This window comes from Haliaeetus leucocephalus, unplaced genomic scaffold, assembly GCF_000737465.1.
Source record: "Haliaeetus leucocephalus isolate CR32 unplaced genomic scaffold, Haliaeetus_leucocephalus-4.0 Scaffold556, whole genome shotgun sequence".
NCBI classification, from domain to species: Eukaryota; Metazoa; Chordata; class Aves; order Accipitriformes; family Accipitridae; genus Haliaeetus; species Haliaeetus leucocephalus.
The window spans coordinates 4,571,984-4,594,854 of NW_010972992.1; the positions used below are offsets into that span (position 1 = coordinate 4,571,984).

Consider the following 22,871-nt stretch of genomic DNA (forward strand, 5'->3'; position numbering starts at 1 on the left):
GATAAAGCTCAGCTGCTTCCAACACTTATTAGTAAGAGACACTAGAGGACCTATGGGCAAAGCTAGCAGGTATTTTGGATTCAGTGTTTCCCTGATGAACCTAGTTTGCAGAACAATTGAGTAGCTCTAGCTACTGCAGTTGTGCTTCCTTGCTAGTAATGACATCTGCGTGGGGTGGTGAACAGCCATGAAAGAAATTGAATTAGTCTAGATCTGCATTCACTTGTTGACCACAAAAAAAAAAAAAAAAACCCACAAAAAAACCCAATACCAAACTATGTTTGGTAAATTTAAGCTGGACCATTAACAAATGGTGCAGATATGCGTATATTCCCTAATCAGAAGCTCGTTAATTAAGTACAGCAACTTATGCTATTAATTCCATGATTCTATCTGCGATGCTGTCCTGAGTAGCAGGCACTTGCTATTTCATTGCACATTACAGAGGGCTTGAACTGTCACTTCATTTGTGAGATTGAGCTGCTTGCCTTAGAGGCTTATGTGATGGATAGGATGAGTTATAAATTCTTACCATGCCCTGATACCCAGTGTCAGTTGTAAAATATGTTCAGAAATATGTCACAAGTCTTAAAAAAAAAAAAAGTAGTCTGTAACTGTTAGCTGTTGGTGACTGAACAGTGAGGTTGGTCTGAAAAATTCTGCGCAAAGAGATTTCCAGCCCAGCTTTCAAGTGCCAGTCTTGGTAATTGCTATATTCAGATAACATATGCATAGCTGAAAACAACAATTTTGGTCAAAATCAGCATGCTTGACATTTCTCCCTAGTTTTCCTCAAATCTTTGGTAAGCTACGCCTTTTTTTTTTTTTTTTTTTTACTAGAAGAAATTACATGTCACAACGTTTATTGTTTTTTTCCAGGGAGTTGGGTTTTATGCTGAAAGCTTCTTAAAGAATGCAAAGCTTGAATGCATTCCATTCTCAAGTGATTGGGAATGTCATTGGTATGGTTAGGGTGTAAATCTTGCAGATGAAGAATAGCTTGACCTTTAAAAACCTTACACTTTAAAAAGGGTCTACAAACTCCAGACAAGCCTACAGTTTTATGAATTTTGGCTAGACCGTGTTCTAAAGAAGACTGTGATTCAAAGCATATTGAATGAAGGGTCTTTCTGGTTTTCAACTTTGTATATTTCTGTAATGCTTTGCTCATTTGTTTTCACAGGGCAGTTTCTTCATACATTTTTTCCAGCTACAGTCATTAATCGGGACTGAACACGTGGGTTATCTGATCTTCTGTGGTTTTTAGAAGCAGGTATGTTGGCAGGGAAATCTCTGGTGTTTCATTGGTTGGGGACAGGGGGACCACAGCTTCATCTATGTGCCAGAAAGAATTGTAGGGTTAGGGAAATTCTGCTTAAGTAAGGTTTCATTATGTATAGCATATTAATGTAGCTTTTTTGAGAAAGCAAAATTGATAAGTACTTTGATAAGATTTTTCAGTCCTTTATTTGTAAAGATGGCTTGTGCTGTCTTCTGGGCATATACTAGCTTTGTAAGTGGTTTTGGAAATTTACTGATGTAATATGTGCTGGGTAGTGTTGTCATCCTAAACCGTGTCTTATAAAAGATTTATGTAACAGGAACAGAGATATGTTAAGGTTTTTCATGCTGGAGTCTCAGTACTGTCTTAAGACTTTTGTCTTTTTACTTTGATGTCATAAAGTAGGAAAAGCTATGGTGGCTGAGGCTATCACACAAAATAATTGTGCAGTGTATGAAGAACAAAGCACTGTTGCTGTGTAATCTTCATTTAACCTCTTCATACATATATTTTGATAGCTTTTGAGCCATATTGAGTGCTTTTTCCCCTGTGTTGCTTGCTAACTTTGTGAAGCATTCGCTGAATGGGCAGGCTTTAGTATTTTTATCCTTCCTGTTAAACAGGTAGCTTCATGATAAATCCATCTTGGCTGAAGTTTACTTTAGAAGCACCAGGTTTAGATAGGAATTTCCATCACCCCTTGTTAAAGTTTGAAAAATTAATAAACAACTGGAAGAGTATTACGATGGAAAACAATGAATAACAACATGTATAGACTACAAATCTCTTGTAATATCTGATGTGTAGAGGAATGCTGAAATGTGGTCTTCCTAGCTGGCATGGGGGCAGCCATGGCATTTTCTTGGTGCTTGTGTGTGGTGCCACCTATTGATAGGTATCCCATACAATTTGTTCCCTTTTTAAACAATAGGTGTGTTACCCCATTACGGGTTTTTGCTGTTGTGCTTTTTCTTTTCTAAATTGATTTCCTTGGCTACTGGTACAGCACCTTCCCTCTTCAAGTTACAGTATCTTAAAAAAAACAACTATGTATTAGTATAATATTAAGAAACAGTCACAACCTTTCAGACTTACTTGGTATCTTGATAAATGTTTATTGTTTTATCAGTCTCTGGGTATGTGTAACTTAATATCTTTTGCTCACTGTCTTATTTTGTTCATTGTTTTACTATTGACATCACTTGTTAGCACTTAGTAAATTGCACTGTGGAGTATATGCTTAATAACATAATCCAGTCTACTTATTTGAATTGACGCTACACAAAATATGGGATCGTTTTATTCCCCCTTCAGAAAGCACTTTGCTGATTATAGAAAAAAAAAAAAAAAAAAAAATCACCTTGCACATTTACAGGCTGCAAGCTTCCAAGCAGAATCATCTATGGCAAATCAGCATAATGCAAATCTTCCCACTGGAAACTTAGTCAAGTAGGACTGGTGATATAGCTTTCTGCACCTTTTACTACTGTTATCTTCATGCTAAGTAATGTGGGTGGTAAAGCCTATCCCAGCAGCTGCTACTTCAGTTTGCATTACTTCTGACTCACTCAGGAGGGCCTATGTGTAATTTTAAACTGTTTCCACACCCAGATTACTTTCCCTTAAAAATAATAATGAAAATAAAGTGAGGGGAGAGGTTGGTAATGACTCCAGGAAAACATTACATGGAAAACAGTGTATTTGAACCTGCTGTGATACAGTCTTCACTAAGCATGCCTGCTATGTAGTGTATTCCCTTGGTTACTAAGTTTCGGGCAAGCAGATTTAAAGCTTAGTATAGGACCCGACCCAGTTCTGTGAGTGAAAACTAGTTGGAGAACTGTTCTGGAGCTACTTTTCCAAGCTGTGCATGGTGGAAGAGTGTCTGGCTTACACCTCCGTTCACAGATTCTTTAGTGGGGATTATGTTTCTCCTACACAGTACTTCTAAGAGGTTAGTTTTGTTTGTTTTGCTGCTGTCCTAGTGTATTATTTGAAGCACCATTATTTTCGAAATTTGAAGTTAAGGTTTTTACTGTTGTTGACTTAAACATGCTCCAAGATAATTTTTAATAGCAGGTGGAGAGTATGCCTGAACATTTTTTTTTTTGTCTTGGTAAACACCCTATTGTACTTAAATAATTACCAGATACTCAGACAACAAAGTATAATCATGCTCTGCGCTATACAATTTAGATAGCATAGTCTGTTTATTCCATAACATAATTATTTTTTAATAAAATAGATAAGCAAAACTGATTTTAAATTATACAAGAAAGGATGATAAACTCTACTCCTTCCCTGCTCCTCTTAGCTCTTCGTTCTCACCAAAACCATTTAATAAATTTTATTAATTTTTACAGAAGTGCAGTAGCCTTTTCTATATGATGTAAAATGGAAAAAAGAAAGAAGAGAGGAGAAAGACTTAAGAGTTTAGATTTCATCCAGCTTTTGTTTAGCCATTGCAGGCTTGATGGCAGTGCATTCTGCAACCTGTTTTCATACTGGTTGTGCTTATTTACGGGGAAAAAAACCCAAACCCACAGACTCTTCTGTCAGGGTGATTCTTTCATCTAGTTATTAGAATTCTCTTTTTCTACTCATGCAGTAATGTAACAACAGATAATGAGCTAGTAGGGATGTGAACATCAGCCTCTTTGAATGTTTGAGTTGCCTGTGTAAGGCCCAATTTAGCTGTTCAAATTTTTAAGGCTTTCCCCGATCAAGTGGTGCGATTCCTTACTCTCCCAGGCTATTAAGTGGTCTACCCACTGACAAAAAACAGGTATTTTGGAAATTAAACTTTTCCGATTATTACTATTATACCCTATTACCTATTTTACTTTGTCTTTTTCTGATCTTCAGGAAATCCAGGAGCTGGCAGGAGGGGAATGAACCGTGAGGGTGTCCCCGGAAAGAGTCCGGAGGAGATGTATATTCAGCAGAAAGTGAGAGTCCTCCTCATGCTGAGGAAGATGGGATCAAATGTAAGATGGACTGTCACAGCCCATATTTTGTGGCTTGCCAGTCAATTTTGTAGTACTGGGATAGTGCTTACTGAGGCGGGCAGGTGATGGTTGGGTTTTATCACTGCGCTGTTTTAGCCGTCATTGATTTAACCATTATCTGCACAATGTATTTTTGCTTAAATATTATGAGGGTAAATCTGAGCATCTGATCATTTCTCTAAAGTTTTTCATTATTGGAAAACCAGCAAAATAAAGCAACTGTTTTAAGGCAACTTTGAATCTCTCCATGAATGCATGATGTACCAGTTTGCTGCTGTGTCCTTGTTGATGGTAATAGTTTGCACAAATAACAGTTGATTCAACTGTTAAAGAGTAGAATAGAGGCCACTGTTATGTTTCTTATTGGGAAGTGGGCGATAATATCTTCAGTCTTTCTTCATTTTCCTTTTTGCTGACTGACTCTTTGTACATTTCCAGCTGACTGCTAGTGAAGAGGAGTTCTTGCGCACGTATGCAGGTGTAGTGAATAGCCAACTTAGCCAGCTTCCTCAACACTCAATTGATCAGGGTGAGTACTGGATTTGTTTGCCTTGTGTTTGTTTAATCTGTGAGAACATTCTCGGAAAATACCAAATGTAGGTTCCTGTATTTCTGTAATAATAAATCTATCTGTAATAGTTAAACCCATCCTGCAATCTGGGATATGCAAGTCATTGCCTGCTATAATCTTTGGAAGAGAACTAGAGTGTACTGTTCAACAGGTGGTTTTATTTTAACAGGTAAAGTCAGCCTTGGCTATACGTAGGATTCGTTAGGATGAAGAGCATTGTTAAACATTTTATTCTCCATGATGATAACTCAAAACATTGATGGCCAAAGTCATGTGAGCTAAATGCATATATATAGCTTCCTACTCTATGTAATACGTAAAATAGAAATAAATTTTAACCTGATTGATTTTTTGCTATAGGTGAATTTGAATTCAGATATACATAGGTCCCTCTAGTTCTGAGTGCGTCTTAACTGCATTCAGTATGGATCCTCTGCATAAGATGACTTTCATCTAAATTTTTATATTTATTCTTAACCTGGACATCTGTGCTTAAAAAGGAACAAGCCTGGGGATGGCAAGCACTTTCTTTGTACGCTTCAGACTGGGAGTTTTATAACAAAATAAAATGTAAAGTAGGTACAGATTTCTAAGGTACAAAAGCAATTTGTTATGCATCTGATAATTTAGTTACTATGACTCTAGTTGCTTGATAACGCTTTTCTCACAAAATAAAATGGAATCATCTAACAACATCTTTTGTTTTTCATATTTGCATGAATATGGAAGTGCAATGTTACTATTTCAGCAGAGTAAGAGGGAAAGTTTACCAATAGGAGGAATTTGTTTCCCATTGCATTTCTTTAATTTGAACAACATAATTAATTCCCAGACAGGGGTAGTAGACATGAAATAAGTTTACAAATCTGCTTTGGTTTGTTTAGATTCCCATTAAGGGGATGAAGTACGTGCTGCTTTTGTAAATTCTTTGCAGAAGTCTTGGTAAACAGTTGTGTGGCGCTACTCTGAATCTACTGATCTCTTCTGAACCTGAATGTTTCTTTCTGATTATTTTTTTATCCTCCCCTTCATAGGCCTCATGCCAGATCACATTCATAATGTAGAATTTGGTACTGAAGGAAAATTTTAAGACTCGTATGCCAGAAAGAACTGAGTTGAGCAGAAATTTAATATAGATCTAAGACATTTAGAAAACCATTAGAAACACAACCTGCACAAACTTGCTCTTCATTTTTAAGCCTGTGTGTTCATTCCTCACATAGCTGGGGGATTGATGGAGATAGATATGCTCGTATATTTTGGCTGAGAATTCTTAAACTTTTCTGCCAGTCTAAAGCAAAAATTTGCCAGCTTCTCATCAAAAACTGAGGTAGACATATTCAGTTCAGAAAGACTGTTTTAGCGGAAGTTGGCATTTTTCAGCGTTATCCCTAAAGTAGTTACATTTCTCACAATGAAAATAAATGCTGAATTACCTGCACTTTGGCAAAGAAGAGAGAATAAAAACAGAAGTCCAGCTGGGGGGACACAGATACTTCGTACAGCTGTGCTCCTGCACAGCTTGATCTAACTTTCTTGTCTAAACTGTTTGGTTTTATTATCTGTAAAATTATATTTTCTCACTTTGCAGAGGGCTTTGGAGACTCAAAAAGTTCAATTTTGACTTAACTTAAATGTACTCAGAAGAGAGACCAACAGTTACTTAGTCTGCTTCTAGACTCAGTAATCATGCAATACAGGAAATGCAAGAGCTTCCTACATTGTTCAAAATGTTGTCTTTGTCCCATATTTGGACAGATGCTAACTGATTTCTCTGTCGTCATTTTCTTAAAGTCCTCGAAGATTCTTAAAACTTTGTCCATAGGGAAGTGAAGTCCTTCCTGTTGATGCTTGCTTTGTTCTAATCTGAGACACTGCTGTCTTTCCTGGGAGATTTGACCCCACAATCTATCTTCGATCCTCCCAAGTTATAATTAAGCTGGTGGTCTGACCATTAAGATTTTTCTTGGTAGGGGAAAAAAGAACAAAGAAAGAAAATAGTTAAATATTTAGAGAAGTGGGAAAGGATGTTGGTTCTTTTCATATGCAGATATGCCATCTCTCCAAATTAAGTAGCGAGTAGCATGAAGAACAAATGAAAACGAGGAAACCTAGCCAAGTACTTTTTCCTTTGGAGAAAGATGAAGCTGTAGCGTGCTGTATAGACATAAGCAACTATAATTTATTGCTCAGGACTTTGATTTCTTAGAAATCTCTCCAGATTTCTAACAGTCAGTTATGATAATGTTGCTCTTTGCTGTTAGGTGTGGTGGCTCACACAGCAGGAATCAGTGCGGTCTGTCTGTACTTTTTGCTGTATTCTGACGTTAGTGAAACAGGAAGGATTGAATATGAAAGTATTGGAAATAGAGAATACAAATTGCGTATAGGTGTCCAATTTGCCATCTTAATGAAGATTCCATCTCCACTAGATGGCATTATCTTGTGCTGACAAACCCTGTCCCAAGTCCGCATGCTGAGGTACTTAAATGTTTCGTGTTCTTCAAGATGCCTTAAAGGAATTTTCTTCCCTGCTGTTCTGTTGTTTTCATTGAATCTCCTCTAGAGGATTTTTTTTTCCTTTATGCAACTTGCCTTACAAAACAATTAAAAGGTATGTTATTTAAGGAGTAACTTACAAAGAGTTAGTATGTTAGTGGATTTCACAATCTTTTCTTCCAATAGTAGGACAGACTGCTCTCAGCCTAACTTGTCCCAGACCTATCTTTAGAGTCATTTTCCTCCGGCAGGCACACAAAAGACAGAAAGCTGATTTCATACCCCCATTTTGTTCCAGAAAAGGGAATCACATTCATGGCCTTAGCACTCTAAAAGCTTTGTTATAGACCTGTACATTTTTGTGTCACTTAAAAATGCTGTAGTCTGGCTCCAGAATTACAGGAAGGTCTTTTTTTTGAGAAGACTATAGAGGATGGATGGCCGAGAATTTTGTAAGTGTATCACAGTCTCTATTACATTTTTTTTATGCTTTTCTTTGTTGTGCATCCATGAAATATTGCCTTAGAATAGCTGGCTGGTGGCATCATAGTAATTACCTGAGGTAGGACTGCTGAGCTTATCACTGTGTGGTGCTCAGTACTATGGTTTCTGATAAAGATTTGTCAACTTCTTTGAGTCTATTTGTTTGACCACAGGGAGTCACTGCAACCTATGTGACCAATATATATTTGCAGCAATGTGACAGTGCATTGAAAAAAGAAGTTTACACTTGTCACTGTTGAATTCAGGTGCTTGTGCCATAAACCTTCAGTGAGCCACTATTTATAACGATATCTCTGACATTTAAAGTTCCTCCATGATACTCTGCTTACTGGCTTAGGATTCAGCAATAGAAGTTAATTGCTAATTTTGATCAAGAAGCATCTTAGAATACCCCTGTAATTTTTAGGCAAGGCTGAAGTCTAAGACTTCCCTTCAGTTTGTGCTTATTTTTATAGGAAGAGGAGAAATTAAACTCTTTTATCTTTTTATTTGCCATCTTGCTTTCAGAAGAAATTCACCAGTTCAGACATACAAAATCACTGTGTTGTAGGATTGTTTACAGATCTCCTTTTACATTCGAAAGGTACATTTGGAACACCTTCACTCATGAAGCATCTGCATTGTATACTGTTGAAGGGTATCTTGTTTTCCTGACAGGGAGCTCAAAGTTATTCTGATTGCATTACTGAATATCTTTGCGTAAATCAGGTAATGATGAAATATGTCCAGGGCTCTCTAATGTGCTGTAGCAGATATCAAATTTAAATTATTGCAAATCTTTCTAATATGTGTTGTAAACATTTTACATTCATAGCCGCAATATATATTAGAGCAATAGATCTGTGAAGGGATCTTGAATGACCAGAACATGTACTCCAGTCTTAAAATATTATATTTTTATATATATTTTTTTTTTTTTTTAGTTCCAGCTCTATTTGGCCTTTCTTTCCGGTGTATTCCAGAATCTCAGGAAGTGCTTACTCCCTCAGTGTATTGACTTTGATACACTTCTCTAGAGATGCAGTTTTCCTAACACGGACAACAGTCCACCAAGAGCAAGTAACATGTAGGCAATTCAGATGTCTGGATTCTGCTCATAGCTTGATATTTTAGCTATTTTTATTAACGCTTTGGCCTGCTCACCCATTCTTTTCTTCAGCTGATCTGGACAATTGTGTTGCATCTGTGATAGTTATGAGGCTTATCTGATGTATTAGAAATACTTTATTATCCATTGAAAGATGAACTGCTAGCAGAGGGGATGAGATCTCAGTAACCCAGAAAAGCCTGAGTTACAGTTATAAAACTCCAAGCTGAAGTCCTTAATATTTAAACTTAGTATTAATTAAGGAACTAAACGTTAATGTCATGCTCACATTTTTTATAACCATTTTATTTTTTGATCATTGTTGTAATGTTGTTAACACCTATATGAAAGTGCAAAATATAGAGCATTTTTCTTTACTCAAGGAGCTTTTTAGCTAACATCTGTGGGTTGTTTGTTGATTTGTTTTTATGGCTGCAAGAATAACTGAGGAACCCAAAGGCATCTGTGTTCAACTTGTGTATATGCTAGAGAGTAGATGTAATCATGAGCTGTTGTGAGATATAAACACATTAGTCGTCTTCCCTGCATTGCAGCAAGAACTAATGCAGCTCAGACTCATTAGGTTTCTTGAGCTCAAAATGATGAAGTTAAGGCTTTCTCACATATTTTTAATACAAGCAAAATGCCTCTCAGGAGGTTATATGCACAGAAGCACCTCCTGCATAAAAAAACATTTCCTGTTTCTGAGTTACTTAAATTTCTAAATAGTAGGCTAGCACTTGGCTTTCTTAAGTCACTGTTCTGGTAAATCTCTAAATAGAAGCTGCGCAGCTAGTAAGCATGATATGTGAATTATACTAAGACCTTGGTGATTACAGCTCTGTTGTTCCTATAGCAACAGGAGTGTCGTGCTGGTTTTTGAAGAAAGCTGGTCCCTTGGGGAGGGCAAAGCTGAGATGCAAACACATGCCTAGGCTAGGTTAGACGCGTTTTCTGGATGGTAGGGTGTTAAAAATGAACCCAGGCTGCTTGTGGAGTTAGGAGGGGGACCATGCTCACGAAATATCAGACAGTGGTGGAGAAATGGAGGTAGCATTCTTCTCAGTGTAGTTTTATTCTTTTGAACACAATGCTTGGTTTAATGTGCTCCTCCTCTCAGCAGTGCATGTTGTATTTTTAGAATGCCAGACTAGGATACTAATACTGGGAATTTCAGAGAAAAGTTAAATGTTTAGAAGATAGTTGCTGGAATGTGATTGAGGAAATGTGTGTATACAAAGATCTTGAGGGAAGTAAAGAATTTTTTTTTTTTTTTTTTTTGGCAGCCTTCAGAAATTCATGATAGGCTTAACCTTCTGATCTCTAAAGGCTTTGGGGGTTTAATTAATTTTGCAGGTGACTACAAACAAATCAGGTGTATGTATCTACTCATCATTCAAAGAACACTTGGAAACAGCAGCTGTTAGATGTGCCAGTTAGCATCTTCCTTTGTGTTAAGGTAGTGTGGTTTTAATCCAGCTTGTACTTGTACCCTACTGGCTTGATATCACTGTAGCTGAGTACTTGCTGTGGAAAGCATTAACTTCAGTCATCTTGTGAAATTTTCTGAAACTTAAGTGAACTGATTAGCAGTTGCGTGTGCTGAGCTCAGTGGATATCCACAGTCTTTACTGCTGTGCAGTAAAGTCATTTGACCTTCAGATCATCTTGGCTTGCTAAGACTGAAGTCCAAGTGGTGTAAAAGAACTACTAAATTCAGCAGTCCAAACAACTGCAATTGCAGCAGGATTTTTTTGAAAGTTAGTGAGGTAAGACTGTCACTATTGCTTTTTAAGATAGGACATAGGCCTACCAGTTAATTATTGTTAATTTCTAGGAAGGATGAGGGTGAGAAAGTGTAAGGCAGGAGCGGGAGAAGTATTTGCATGTCTGAAAGCATAGCAGTTAATGCTTTGCTCATGAAAGAAGATGGGGAATATTTTGTTGCGTGTATGTAAGTCTCTATTTCAGTGTAGAAACATGTATCCAGAAAAGGGACAGCTGTGGAGAGAGAAGTTGTACATATATAGTGTAGAAGGTCAGGTATAAATGTGTCTTTCTCATTGTTCTATACATTAATTACTGGAAGTGCAAAGCTCAGTGAAGGATGTGCTAAAAGTAAACATGGTTCACCATCCTATTGTCTTAGTTGCGGGCTTTTGGCAAGGTGCAGCTTAACTTTATAACCTGTGCTCTGCTTTTAAATTTTTTTTTTTTTACTTGATTAGAAAGAAAACATCCGTTGTGGGAGCCAAGTGGGACTGCAGCAGAAGCTCTATTCACTAGTACTCTAATCCCTGCTTTCCTTTCACCACACAGAAACCCCTGCTCTATTCTCTGGGAATGTTTGTATTTGTACATGAACACTGGCAGCTGTAGAATTGCTTAATGAGCAGACTTGTTAGATTGGTTTCATTTAGCTCTGGATAGTTGGGGTTGTAGGACTGGACTTGAACAAAACCTGCTTTTGTGCTGAGAAATGTGGATGTGGGTGACCTTTTTCTGGACAAATGTCACCCAGGTTTTTTTGCTACAGGACATCTTCAGAAGTAATCATGCTCTGTAAGTGGCTTCTGGAAAGTTGAAAGCACTGATGAGAGTATCCCTTACATTTGCATACTGTGCTTTTACCCTTACTGGAGTGCAGCAGAGAAGTTTTCCTTTCTGTTTTCAGATCGCCGAAATCCCGTAGGACTTACTGCCCTTCGAGAGGTTGTGGCATTGTTATAACTAACTACTCGGTTTACGGACATGAAGGTATCTTCCCTCTTTGCAAGTCCCCTGAACAAACTGGTTCTGCATCTGGGAAATACTATTGCCTTTCATATCCCAGCCAGGAGTGATGGTGCTCGTGAAGAATGGAGAAGCGCTGAATAACAAACTATCTCTTTTGTTAGTGAATATAAAATGAGGCAATGAGGCGCAATACCCAGAGGGCAGTGATACTTGTGTTGAAAGTGACTGGGCTGACATTCTCTGGCAACCATAGGTTTTGGTGTGAAGTAGAAGGCCCTGTTCGTGCTAGCATCAGATTTGGTAGCCTGCAAGAGCTTCTTATGTGGCTGCTTGGACAAAGGATGTCTTCCTTTTTGTAATACTGTATCACCGCAGTAAGGATAAAATTGGATCTTTAATGTGGGAATAAAAGAAATCAGCATAGGCTTGAGTCTTCACTGCAAGATGTTGTTCTGTTGGGTGTTGTGCCCTCGGGTTACCCACCCACCTACTTGTCTACCTGGAAGGTGGTATTATCTTTTATTTGATAGGTCAGATTACCTTTTTAAAGGCAATTGCTTGAGGCTCTTGCAAATGCTGGGTTACATGCAATTCCTGCAAATGAAAACATTGGCAGCTCTATCAAATAACAAAAGGAACTGAGGAGGGAGCAGGAAATAAAACTGTTCAGCATTGTGTATAAAATCCATTCTTTACTAATCTTGTTTAAAACATGGGATATAGAAATATATCACTTCTAATCTTTATCTTCCTTTCCAAAATGAATAGCTTTTGCCACCTCCTGTTCATTCCTGTATATTGTTTTGCTGCTCCCTGGTGTTTTGGTGGAACTTTCTAACTTTGTATTGCCATCAGATTTCATTAGTGTATGACTACTTTTCTGTTCCAGGATCATTTATGAAGGTATTAAGTAAAATTGGTGCAAAGGCTAACTGTTGAGAAAGTGCAGTTGTAATCTCCTTTCCAGCCCAATGATTATCCTTTCAAACATAATTCATAATCTTCTCTTAATGAATTGTTTACCTACCTTGGGTTTTGTACTGATTGCCTATCTTAATTTAAAAAGTACCATATGGGAAGCTAGGTATTATAAAGTGCTAAACAACATCAGAGAGGGAGCATGTTTTTTGATGATGTTATGATAAAAAAACACCATATGCACTTTGTTCGTGATTTCAGGTAACTTTAAAATTGTAGTTATCGTAATTACATTGGTGGTAAAACATGGGTACTGCACACTGACTGTGCAGTTAGCTTTGGCTGTGAAAGACCAAAACCTTGAATTCTAGACCCATTGTCCATCTACTGTCCTACTTCTTTCTTTAGGATGCATGTAATAATAATCAATAATGCTATAGGTATTCAAGTATTTTTCATACTTTTACACTGTATTCTTTGTTGTATTCATGCTTTTTTCTTCCAAAGAGAACACTGCTTTAAAATTTGGCTTTTTCTGTTTTCCTGTTTTATTGACAAGCTGTATTTCTTGTACTCCCTTCTTTTTTTCCTATTCAAAGTCCAGGCAAATGGCAAGTTATCAGAAGTTCATATTGACAGTGACACTGGTATTGAAGCTGTGCCAGGTGGGCCTAGAAAATTGGAAAAGGAGCTAGCTGAGTGTGAACCTGCTCTTCAGCGATAGCTATTTTGATTGTGAAAGCCAAAATGAACTGCAGAATTCCCAGCATCCTTTGTGCCAAAAGCTATTTCTGCTCATCATGTGTTTTAAACGGCTGTGTGCTCGGCACAGTAGGCTGTGTGTAGGAACAGTGCCGAAAGCTGGAATTGTTCGGGACAGACAGAAATATTGACCTGTGTGTTTATGGGGTTGCATGATTATCTGGAATGAAATTTCCTTTCCTGCATGGAACTTGTAAGGATGCTTGTAAGAATTTTTTTCATGTTTAGACTGTAGAAAGGGGACACCCCAGGAAAACAATCAACATCTGTTAAGTAATCCAGCTCATCTCTTGTGCTAATGTGACATCATCTGTGATTTTGCGGTTGCTAGGCTACTCCAGCTGCTCTGGACTTGCATAGCAAAGCCTCCTCGACTTTAAAGGAGGATGCATGTAAAATACAGCGGCATAGGTTGTGCTTTATGTGCGCTTGCTTTCTTGGTGCTTCAGAGTGTCATTACTCCCTCCTGTTTTTAGCATAGAAGTGTTTTTCAGAATCCTTGCAAATAAAATCCTTCTTTTTGTAGAGGCTAGTAGTTCTTACGCATTTAAAAAAAAAAAATCAACACGGCAACTTGTTAATTCAAAGCTGGATCCTAGTGCTATGCATCATTTATGTTTTGATGAAGGAAAAAACAGTTTGTGGAGGAGATTAAAAGGGAGATGACTGCAGGGCTTCTGAGTGTTGGCAAGAGGCTGCATCAGAGCAGTTTTTGATGTAGTTCTATAAGATAGGGGTCCTACATATGAAAAACCAACTACTGCTTGGTCCTTAATATTTCCTCCTTTGAGTACATATAACAAATAAATTGTGAAGTGTATAAAAATAAATGTAGTTGCATTTCATAAGCATTGATTTAGTTTTTAAGATATTAGCAAGGGGAATTTACAACCTTCTCTTCTCCCCCTTTTTTTGGCCACTTTTCCTTCTATATTGCCGCTAAAGAGCAAATTAGATAACTGAGAAATGGAATTCATATAACTGTAACAGATGAGGAATTTTTATTAGTCCTCTTTCTTTTACCTTGTATGCAGGTGTGTATAGGCAGAAGTTGCTTGGGGCACAAAGCTGAAAACCATTTCTTGATATGCTTCAAGTAAAAGACTGGGTAATCTTTACACGCTGATGCTCCATTCAAGTTGAATTTGAACTTTCCAAACCCCAGTAAGAGAATTCAGTAGCTGATCAGTTATCTGAATGGGGACAGGCAGCCGGTGTTGCTTTTGGCATTTGCTAGTTTGTTGTCTAATCCTTTAATAGAAGCTTTGAAGAAAAATTTATTAAGCAAAATTATCGCAAGCAGACCAAATTAATTAATGAAGGCCAAAATGGTCATTTTGAGTCATCTGTTGCACTTAAACACTTAAGATCGTTTGAATGGAGGAGATAATTTTCAGAAATTATATAGGCAGTGACTGGAGGATTCATATTTTCTAAGCAGTTAGATAAATGCTGTTAGAGGATCTACAGATGAAAGAAAGCATTTACTTTTATCTGACTTTCCTTGGGATCGGATTTTTACCAGAAATTAAAAATATTGCACTCAGCCCTTCAGGGTTGTGTTCCAGTTCTTGTCTAGACTAGAGATATTGATTTAAACCACTGCTTTGACACTACTGTATGATCTATTTTTATTTCCATATTGTCCTGAAGACATTTCTCTTTAAGTGCCTGTTAGGCCATGCTCTATAGTTAGGAAGTTCAGAGAGCAGATTTTTTCTGAAAAGCTCAAGGTATCTTGAAGAATGAGAGCTTAGCATGGAATGTTCCTTGCAAGCCTTTATCAGACGTGTTTCTCAAGCCATTCAGGTCTTTCTACTATAAATGCCCACTTGAAAGACCACACAAGTTTGCAAAGACTTGGAGATGGTTATAGGAAGGTAATGAACATCTTTCTGTGCTTCGGGGACATGAGTTTTGATCGTAATTATATGCAGTTGACAGCCTCAATTGAAAAAAATAAAATTAAAAAAAAAATCTGGTAACTGAGAAAGTTCACTCACTGAATTCTTCTGGAAAAGCTTTCTTCAGGCTAGGGATAAAAGCATTATTTAGCAAAGCTGTATCTGTTCCCTGGGCAAATGGAAGCCTTCAGTTTGAAAGAAAATACTGCACTTCCATTAGAGAATGAACATTTTCAAGACACGTTAGTTTATAAAAGGTGTTAAAGTGATTTTCGTGGGTCGGGGGGAGCAAAAACCTTTCAGCTGGCCTATTAGAACAATTTTTATTCTTAAAAGCAAAGAGTAATGAATATCTAGATGTGAAGATAAAGAATATCTAAATGTCACTTAAAAATGACAGTGTGATGCATAGGGCAGTATGAGTTTTATTGAACAGTTCCTCATACTTCAGAGAAGCTCAGTAAGTCTCTTATGCAGTGCCAGAGTTTACACAGGGGGGGGAAAAAGATTATCTCTACATGCCTGTGGTGTCAATCCTATGAATTTCTTTTTTTTTTAAGTCTTGCTTCTTAGAAATATGTGGAAGCAAGGAATTCTTGGTTTTCTTTAAAAACAAACTGATTTCCTTAGGCTTGCAAAGGAATGTTTTAAATCTGCTGTTGAAATGTTTAGACCACTTCAGGTTCCAGTCCCAGAAAAATAAGAAAACACAGCTTTCTCTTCTTTCTGTCCTCTTTTTCCTTTCCTATTGATTTTATGGATGTGTTGAATGACAGTTTGGATATGGCATCTATCTGCCGTTCTTTAAAGGAAGTAATTATGGCACACATTTTCCTGTATCCTTTATTATTACAGGTGCTGAGGATGTTGTGATGGCATTTTCCAGATCGGAGACAGAAGACAGAAGACAGTAACTACAGGATACCTGAACAACACAGAACTGGAGAGGACAGTGAGATTTCTGAAGACAGAGGAGGATGGCTGAGCATTAATAAGTTCCTTTGCCCACCCTAATTGTTCCTTGGTATTCCTTCTCCTTTGTAATTTTGTTTCCCTTTGCCCAACCCTCAGAATGCATCTCACAGCCATCTATTCCTATAAGTTTTTGCTACTCAGCTGGGCTGTGTTAATTAAGGACGAACCTAAAGGTGTATTTTTGATTGGCTCAAAGGGACAGGCTGTGATTGGCTAAAGGAAGACAATTTTTCAAACTTGACCAATGAAAACCTTTTATCTCGCTTTTTATTTTATATTTTAAAGAAAGTCTCTTGACATCCTACTTCTAAAGAAGCTTTTCATGCTGTGGTGCTTATTTAGGTCAAACTTGTGAATTTGAAGAGGGTTTGATTTGGCTGCATAGAACTGGAAGCAACTTGTGATTGGTTGACAATGCAAATGCTTTCTCTTCAGTTGGCTTGCAGGTATTTTGCTGACTTTGACATTTTCATTGCAGAAAGCTGATGTTTTGGTGCATTGGTTATTTCTTTATACTTACTGACTTGGGGGAAAAAGACAAATGTGCTTTGCAATATTTATTACATCTGCACACATATAAATGCTTGCTCTTTTGGGTTTGTTTTGTTCTGTTGATTGGCTTTGAAATCATGTTTTTGATTTCCTATTGGCTGCAGTGTTTCTGATGCAATCGGTTTTTCCATACTCATCTGCTCTGTGGCCTCAGGCTCTTTTGGGAGCATGTGTCGAAAGCATATTTCGTTCAATAAGTCTACCTGTTTAAGCTGGAACATGGAGATCACCAGCCATTCTGTGCTACTGTGTGGGCTGTACTATGAACTCCTGGTAGACCTGGCTGTTCAGGTGGCTTCTCTCTTTGCTTCTGACAGAGGAGCTGTAGATATTTTGCAGGAATTGCAAGAATGCGATCTATGGCTGTGACATGAATTTGCCAAATTTGTATAGAGAATATGTGAACTTGTTTAAAATACTACATATAGTTCCACTTTAACCCTTTAATTGCTGCACAAGATGAGCTCTCACATAAGGAAAAATTAATGATCATTAACTTAAATCCAACTTGCACTGGGCTTTAATAAACTAAGTTTCTAGTCACTTGAAAAATTGTATGTGGTTTGGCTCCTTGCAACTGTTTGGTGATACGGAAATTATCTGGATCCTAAGATAATACCATTTTCTTTAGGCACTGTTCCAAGAGACAGTAGCACTGCATTAAGCTGTCCCATAGTGAGTGTACAGGTGACACTCTCAGGTTTACTCTCTTGGTAGCTGCAGGGCCTTAAAATGCGCGCGCGCGCAGACACACACACGTGCATTTACAAACTGAAAAACCTGCAGTGAAATCCCTGAAGTGCACTGACTCTTCAGGAATCTGCACATAAAATTTCTAGCACTGCTGCCTAAAACCTAGCACTTCATTTTCCCTTGTATGTGCAGGTCGTTTTGACAACGCTTCTAGATTTTCCTGTGGTTTGCACTGACTTTAAGATGTTTCAAAATCTATTAAAGCAGAACTCCATTCACCTGTTCCTGGTTCCTTTCATATGGTTGTTAATTATTTGAAGTAACAATTCCAGAGTGTGACTGTGACAATGTGACCATTTTCATGGCAAGGAATTATGATGACAGGATGCTCTTTATGGTCTCAAAATGGGGAAAAAGCTTGAGAGAAGCCATGGAATGTATGCAAAAGGAAGAACGGACTCGTGAGCACGAGGAGGGAAGTTATCTTGAGCAAATGAATACTGTGTAATGAGAACAACTGTACATCTATTTATGAAAAAAATCCTTTTGATTCAGTTGCAGCTTTGTAAAGTTCAATGTGAAGGTAAATCTTTTACCCCTGTTTGTTGGGGCCAGATAAGAAATTTCTTTATTAAAAGAAACCAGGAATGAGCCCAAAAGATTCTTTAAATTTAGACCTGGTTGCCTAAGAGGCACTTTAATTTTAACTTTGGTGCAAAGGGGGGGCAGCCCTTAAAGGGTTAATTTAAGGGGATACGTGTGTTTCTGGTTGCTGGCTGGAATGAATGGGCTGGATTGTGGTGGCCTGTCATTGTCAAGCTAACATGCATCCTCCATGTGTATCTATGGCATTTCTGAGCTGTTAAATCTTTTCAAGGAGAAAAGTGAAAGTGTTTATGTGGTTTAATCTTTTCACTAAAAATGTAATTGTTGGGGGGTAAAAATACAGTTTTTAATAGCTACTCTTGTTTCTTATTGATTTATTATACTGTTAAACCACCAAATGGAAAATACTTGCTTCACCTTTGTGGAAGACTTCCATGTAGATTCCGAACGTGGAGTCTTGAGTAAGATGTTGAGAAGAATATGTCGAGAAAGGGCAATGTGTTGTATAACAACATGATTTGGGATTCAGAAACTGGAGGAGATGTAGTCTCTCGAGAATATTTGTGCTTGCTTTGTTACCTGTGTGCTCTCCCCTGCCCCACTGGTGATTTCTTAACTTTAAACCAGGGCTGGCAGATTTACAATAAAGAATTCGTCTATAAATCAGGGAAGAAGTAGTGGAAAAGAGGGCTTTCCAATATTCCCCTTGAATTATATTTCTAAGTATTTATCTTCTTGCTATGAAAACTAAATCCCCATTACCACTGTGGAGCCTGGATTAATTCGGAGCTAGAGAAACCTGCACAGAGTACATCATGGTTGACTTTATTTTATGTACAAATTTTCTATCTTTGCCTTTGTGCTTTTGTCTTCTCAAGCAAACCATTACTAATAAAAATCAGAAATCCAGTGTTTTAGGGGTCAGAGCTGAGTATAGATCTGAAAAGAAATACATTTGTAAATAAAAAACCTGTATAGTTTAACGACCAACCAAATAGTGCTTACGGCATTCAGTAAGGGTGTGTAAAAGCTTTAGAAGCATCTTCCAAAAAACCATGCACCCTTTGCGTGGTCTTTTTGGGAGGCGTGTTCCTTTAGATACTCAAAATGTGCTGTTGTACTTCTTCTCTTACCAAGCTTATCATCTACCTCTCCTAACACACTGTGTTTTCCAGAGCTTGAGGAAAAGATTTAGAGCTGAATCAGATACTCCTCTCATCTTTGTCGAGATGGGTAGCAATTGCTGTAACTGCAGGTAGGTCATTGTGTCTGTGAGCATTGCCCATTGTAAATGAAAATGAGACTTCCACCATTCACATAGGCCTTTAGATTGATTCTCCCAGGTCCTAAAATAAACCCTGGAGTAACAGAACATGTGATCTGGTGGCACAGCAACACTTTGGAAGGAGCTGTTGCCTGAAAGAAGCTGGACCACTAATAAAATAAAATAAGCTCTTAAGATTTTTTGTTCCTATTCCTACCTAAGGTAAGTAGTTACTATAAGTTGTATCCTTCTCTTGGCTGTTCAGTGGCCTGTGTGAAAGTTTCTAATGCTTTACCATTAAGTCTGTTTCAGTTCCATAAGGTCTATATTTCTAATTCACCAGCAGCCTAAATAGTTCTGGTAAAGACTAAAGATTAAATGGCCCATGAAATTCAAAGACCCCTGTCACCTATAGAAGAGATCATCCTAAATAATACTTCAGCGTCGTCTGTGGGATAAATTTCTACAGCTATTGAGAATCTGTTACAAAAATAGAGCAACGCCATGTGTAGTTAGCAGTGGTTTATAATGCAAGAGGAAGAAAAAATAAAGGCTGAAAGTTGAAAGCTTTGAATCAAATATATATAATGTGTGTTAGAAATTATTTTATGAAAGACATACTGAGTGCCTGGGCAATGAGGGGAATGTATGATTTGGATTACTTTAAGATCAGTCCTTCAGCTTTCCTTTTGGTCTCTTGCCCCCTAAAGGACTGTGTGGCAGAGCTGACAGCAAAAAAGACTGCCCCACACTGGGACCGGCAGAAACCAACAGTGCAGTAAGAACAATTTCTGGAGGTTTAAGAAATCTTCAGTTGTATTCCGTCTCTACAAAAGAGGGAGTCCTTAGTGAGTAAGCATCTCTTCTTCACTGTTACTCATCAGTAACAAAGTGTTCCAAAGCTTAGTTGTTAATAAAGAGCTTTTAAGAAGCTTTGTTAAAACTGAAAAATAGTTGTTTTAGGTGTAAGAATAACAGGAGCACTAAAGTGTTGCACAGTTGCTGCCTTGGTGGGATATTTGCTGAAAGCAGTTGATTTTTAAAGCAACTGACAGCAGTATGGTATATACATCTAGCCTCAGCATCGATCTGTTCAACACTCGAATGAAACCGGACCTATTTGTTACTCAGTGCTGCAGTCAAAGGTGCGTGTTGTATGCAGGGCAAATCCTTCCCTGTTCACAGCATCAAAATGAAATAAAATTTATTTTTTAATTTCTTTTAGGTGAAATGTTTTTATTTATTATATTTCACGTTCTGCTGCAGAGGAGCGTTAAGGATCCTGTCAGTTAGGCCTGGATGAATAATTTCAATAAACTTGGGCAATATGAATGGGGTTTTTAAGGGTGTAAAAATGTGTCAAATGTTGGTAATCAGGGGCCAGAGATGGGTGTTTGCTGGACAGACTTTTTCCTTGCAGCCTCAGGTGTAGCATGAACAGTTTGCTGTAGTGCTTGCATCCTGCAATTTTTTTATCCTGTGTATCTGTGACTTCTTCAGAGCAGCAGTAAATAGGTCACTGGATTGCTGTGGTTCTTCCAGATCTGCCTTAGACTCACTGTGTAAATACAGCAAGTCTATACAGACACTTCGCACTACCGTTTCCCTTAAACCTCCTCGTTACTGATGCTTTTCACAGTTTTACAAATATAAGTGTTGTATAAGAGGGAGGAGCATTGTTATTACTTACCAAGGTAAGAGAGGAGCTTGGATCTATTCCCTGTCAGTCTGTCGTAGGTTCCTATACAAAGACAGAAAAGATATCACCTACTGTCTTCTAAGCTCTGCTTTCATTTTCTTTGCAGCTGATTTGCCCTAAGCAGAATTCCTGCAGTATGTTATAAACAACCTGGCTAGTTTTCTTTGTAGCCTGAAGCACTTCAATTTTGGGGATTGTTTATTTTGGAAAAGAGAAAAAAAATTTTTTTGAAGCTTTATAACCTGGCCTGCTTACAAGCTGCCTCATGTATCAGCATGAAATAGTTAAATGCACAGAGCTTTTTGCTGTGTGGACGTTTTCCAGGTTAACTCTCCTTGCAACTAAATGCTAATCTGTGACCAGAGGCCTGTGAAACTCAGAAAGTAAACTTTTAGCCTTTGTTTAACAGTTACAATACTAACTCCAACCCACATGTGCACTGATGCATCTATACTTTTCTTTAGTTTTTCACCTTAGATGATTATTGCTGCCCTTCTCTGATGGAGTTACAAACACAGCAGTCCCTATAGGGTCAGAAGATGATCCTGTGTGTACCCTCCATGGGACCAGCTGGAGACACTTACTCAGTGTATAGCAGGCGTGCTCTCCCCATGTGTTGTGCCTGTCATTGCTGCACAGCACTTGAGCTCTTTGGAGTCCCCCAGAGAAAAAGGCCCTTTACCCACTCTGCGAGTAACACGGGTGGTTAATAACTTTTTTGTTTTCCCCCAAGGCTCTAAAACACTTCTGATGAACCTCGTTAAATTTAAGTTGGTTGAGCTGAATCCTAAGGTTACATCTGTGTTCCGAGTTGAGACTCTTACAATATTAGGGACCCATTTAGCTAGGTTTATGTTTGAATAGGTATTTAATAATGTTCTTGGCTTAACTGTTAGGGTTTTAGCCCCAAGCGAAGTTAGTTCCCTGTGTTTTACTTGCACTGCACACCACTTCTATATAGCTAATTTCAAATTTCGGAAGACACAAATCATAATTAAGTTACTCAAGCATGCAGAGTTTGTTGTTTACACCATAGTCCACATGTTGTCACATAAAACACATTCCCATTTTGCAGTGAGGTGAAAGTAATTTTACTACTCTTCTCAGATATGACCGTAACTCAGTGCTCTCCTGATGCCTGCAATGTTCCAGCTGATGGAAGAAACAAGGATGATTGTTCTGAAAATATCTTTCCTCAAATGAGGGGAATTTTCTGAGATGAGCATGGGTAATGTAAGTTCATGTCAAGGCTTGATGTAGAGAACACCAGAATAAGAACATGGCTCCAAAACTTTGCTCTCTAGGGGTTTTGTTTTAAGCTGCCACAAGAGCTCAAAAGTTGCTTTTGTTTCCTCCTCTTAGTCTGTTCCTCAGTGAAGCTAAATGCATAATTGTGGTCCAAGACTGCAGAGCAACTTGTGACTGGAACTGAAACATAGCTTGATCGTGTCTCAATTGGAAACAGGAGCCCTGTGTTCAACTACAGTAGCAAGGAAACATGGCACTGAAACTAGTCCTCGTCTTTATAGTGTAGGGTAAGACCCTAATGGTCTCACTGATGGCTTGGGGGTTTGGGTTTGGTGGGATTTTAACTGTGGGATGGAAAGTTTCCGTGATTCCAGAGGAAGGGTGCTGCTTCAGAAGAGAGCAGCTTTGGATGTTATTATGTACATACATTTGTCCCATGAAGCAGGAGAACGCATGAAGTTATTTGATCAGGGAATGACATAGAAGCTTGTGTTGCTGCGGACTATGCACTGTAATCCATTTTCAGCCTTACCTGTGACCTCCTAATCAGAGGGCGCAGTGTA

At 38.1% G+C, this 22,871-nt stretch overlaps 1 protein-coding gene across 3 annotated transcripts in view; it reads left to right on the forward strand.

Annotated features, from left to right (window-relative positions):
* The window catches only part of CTNNBIP1 (catenin, beta interacting protein 1), a 36,529-nt gene extending 18,379 nt beyond the window's left edge, over positions 1-18,150 (forward strand). For 2 of the 3 annotated variants that reach the window (XM_010577344.1, XM_010577345.1), the window contains 4 exons: positions 1,184-1,273; positions 4,148-4,269; positions 4,729-4,819; positions 16,127-18,150. In XM_010577344.1, coding sequence (XP_010575646.1) covers positions 4,174-4,269; positions 4,729-4,819; positions 16,127-16,185 — 246 coding nt within the window. In that variant the 5' untranslated portion in view covers positions 1,184-1,273; positions 4,148-4,173 and the 3' untranslated portion in view covers positions 16,186-18,150. The remainder of the gene's footprint in view (positions 1-1,183; positions 1,274-4,147; positions 4,270-4,728; positions 4,820-16,126) is intronic. The other variant, XM_010577346.1, reaches the window with a different exon arrangement.
* The last annotated feature ends 4,721 nt before the right edge of the window (positions 18,151-22,871 follow it).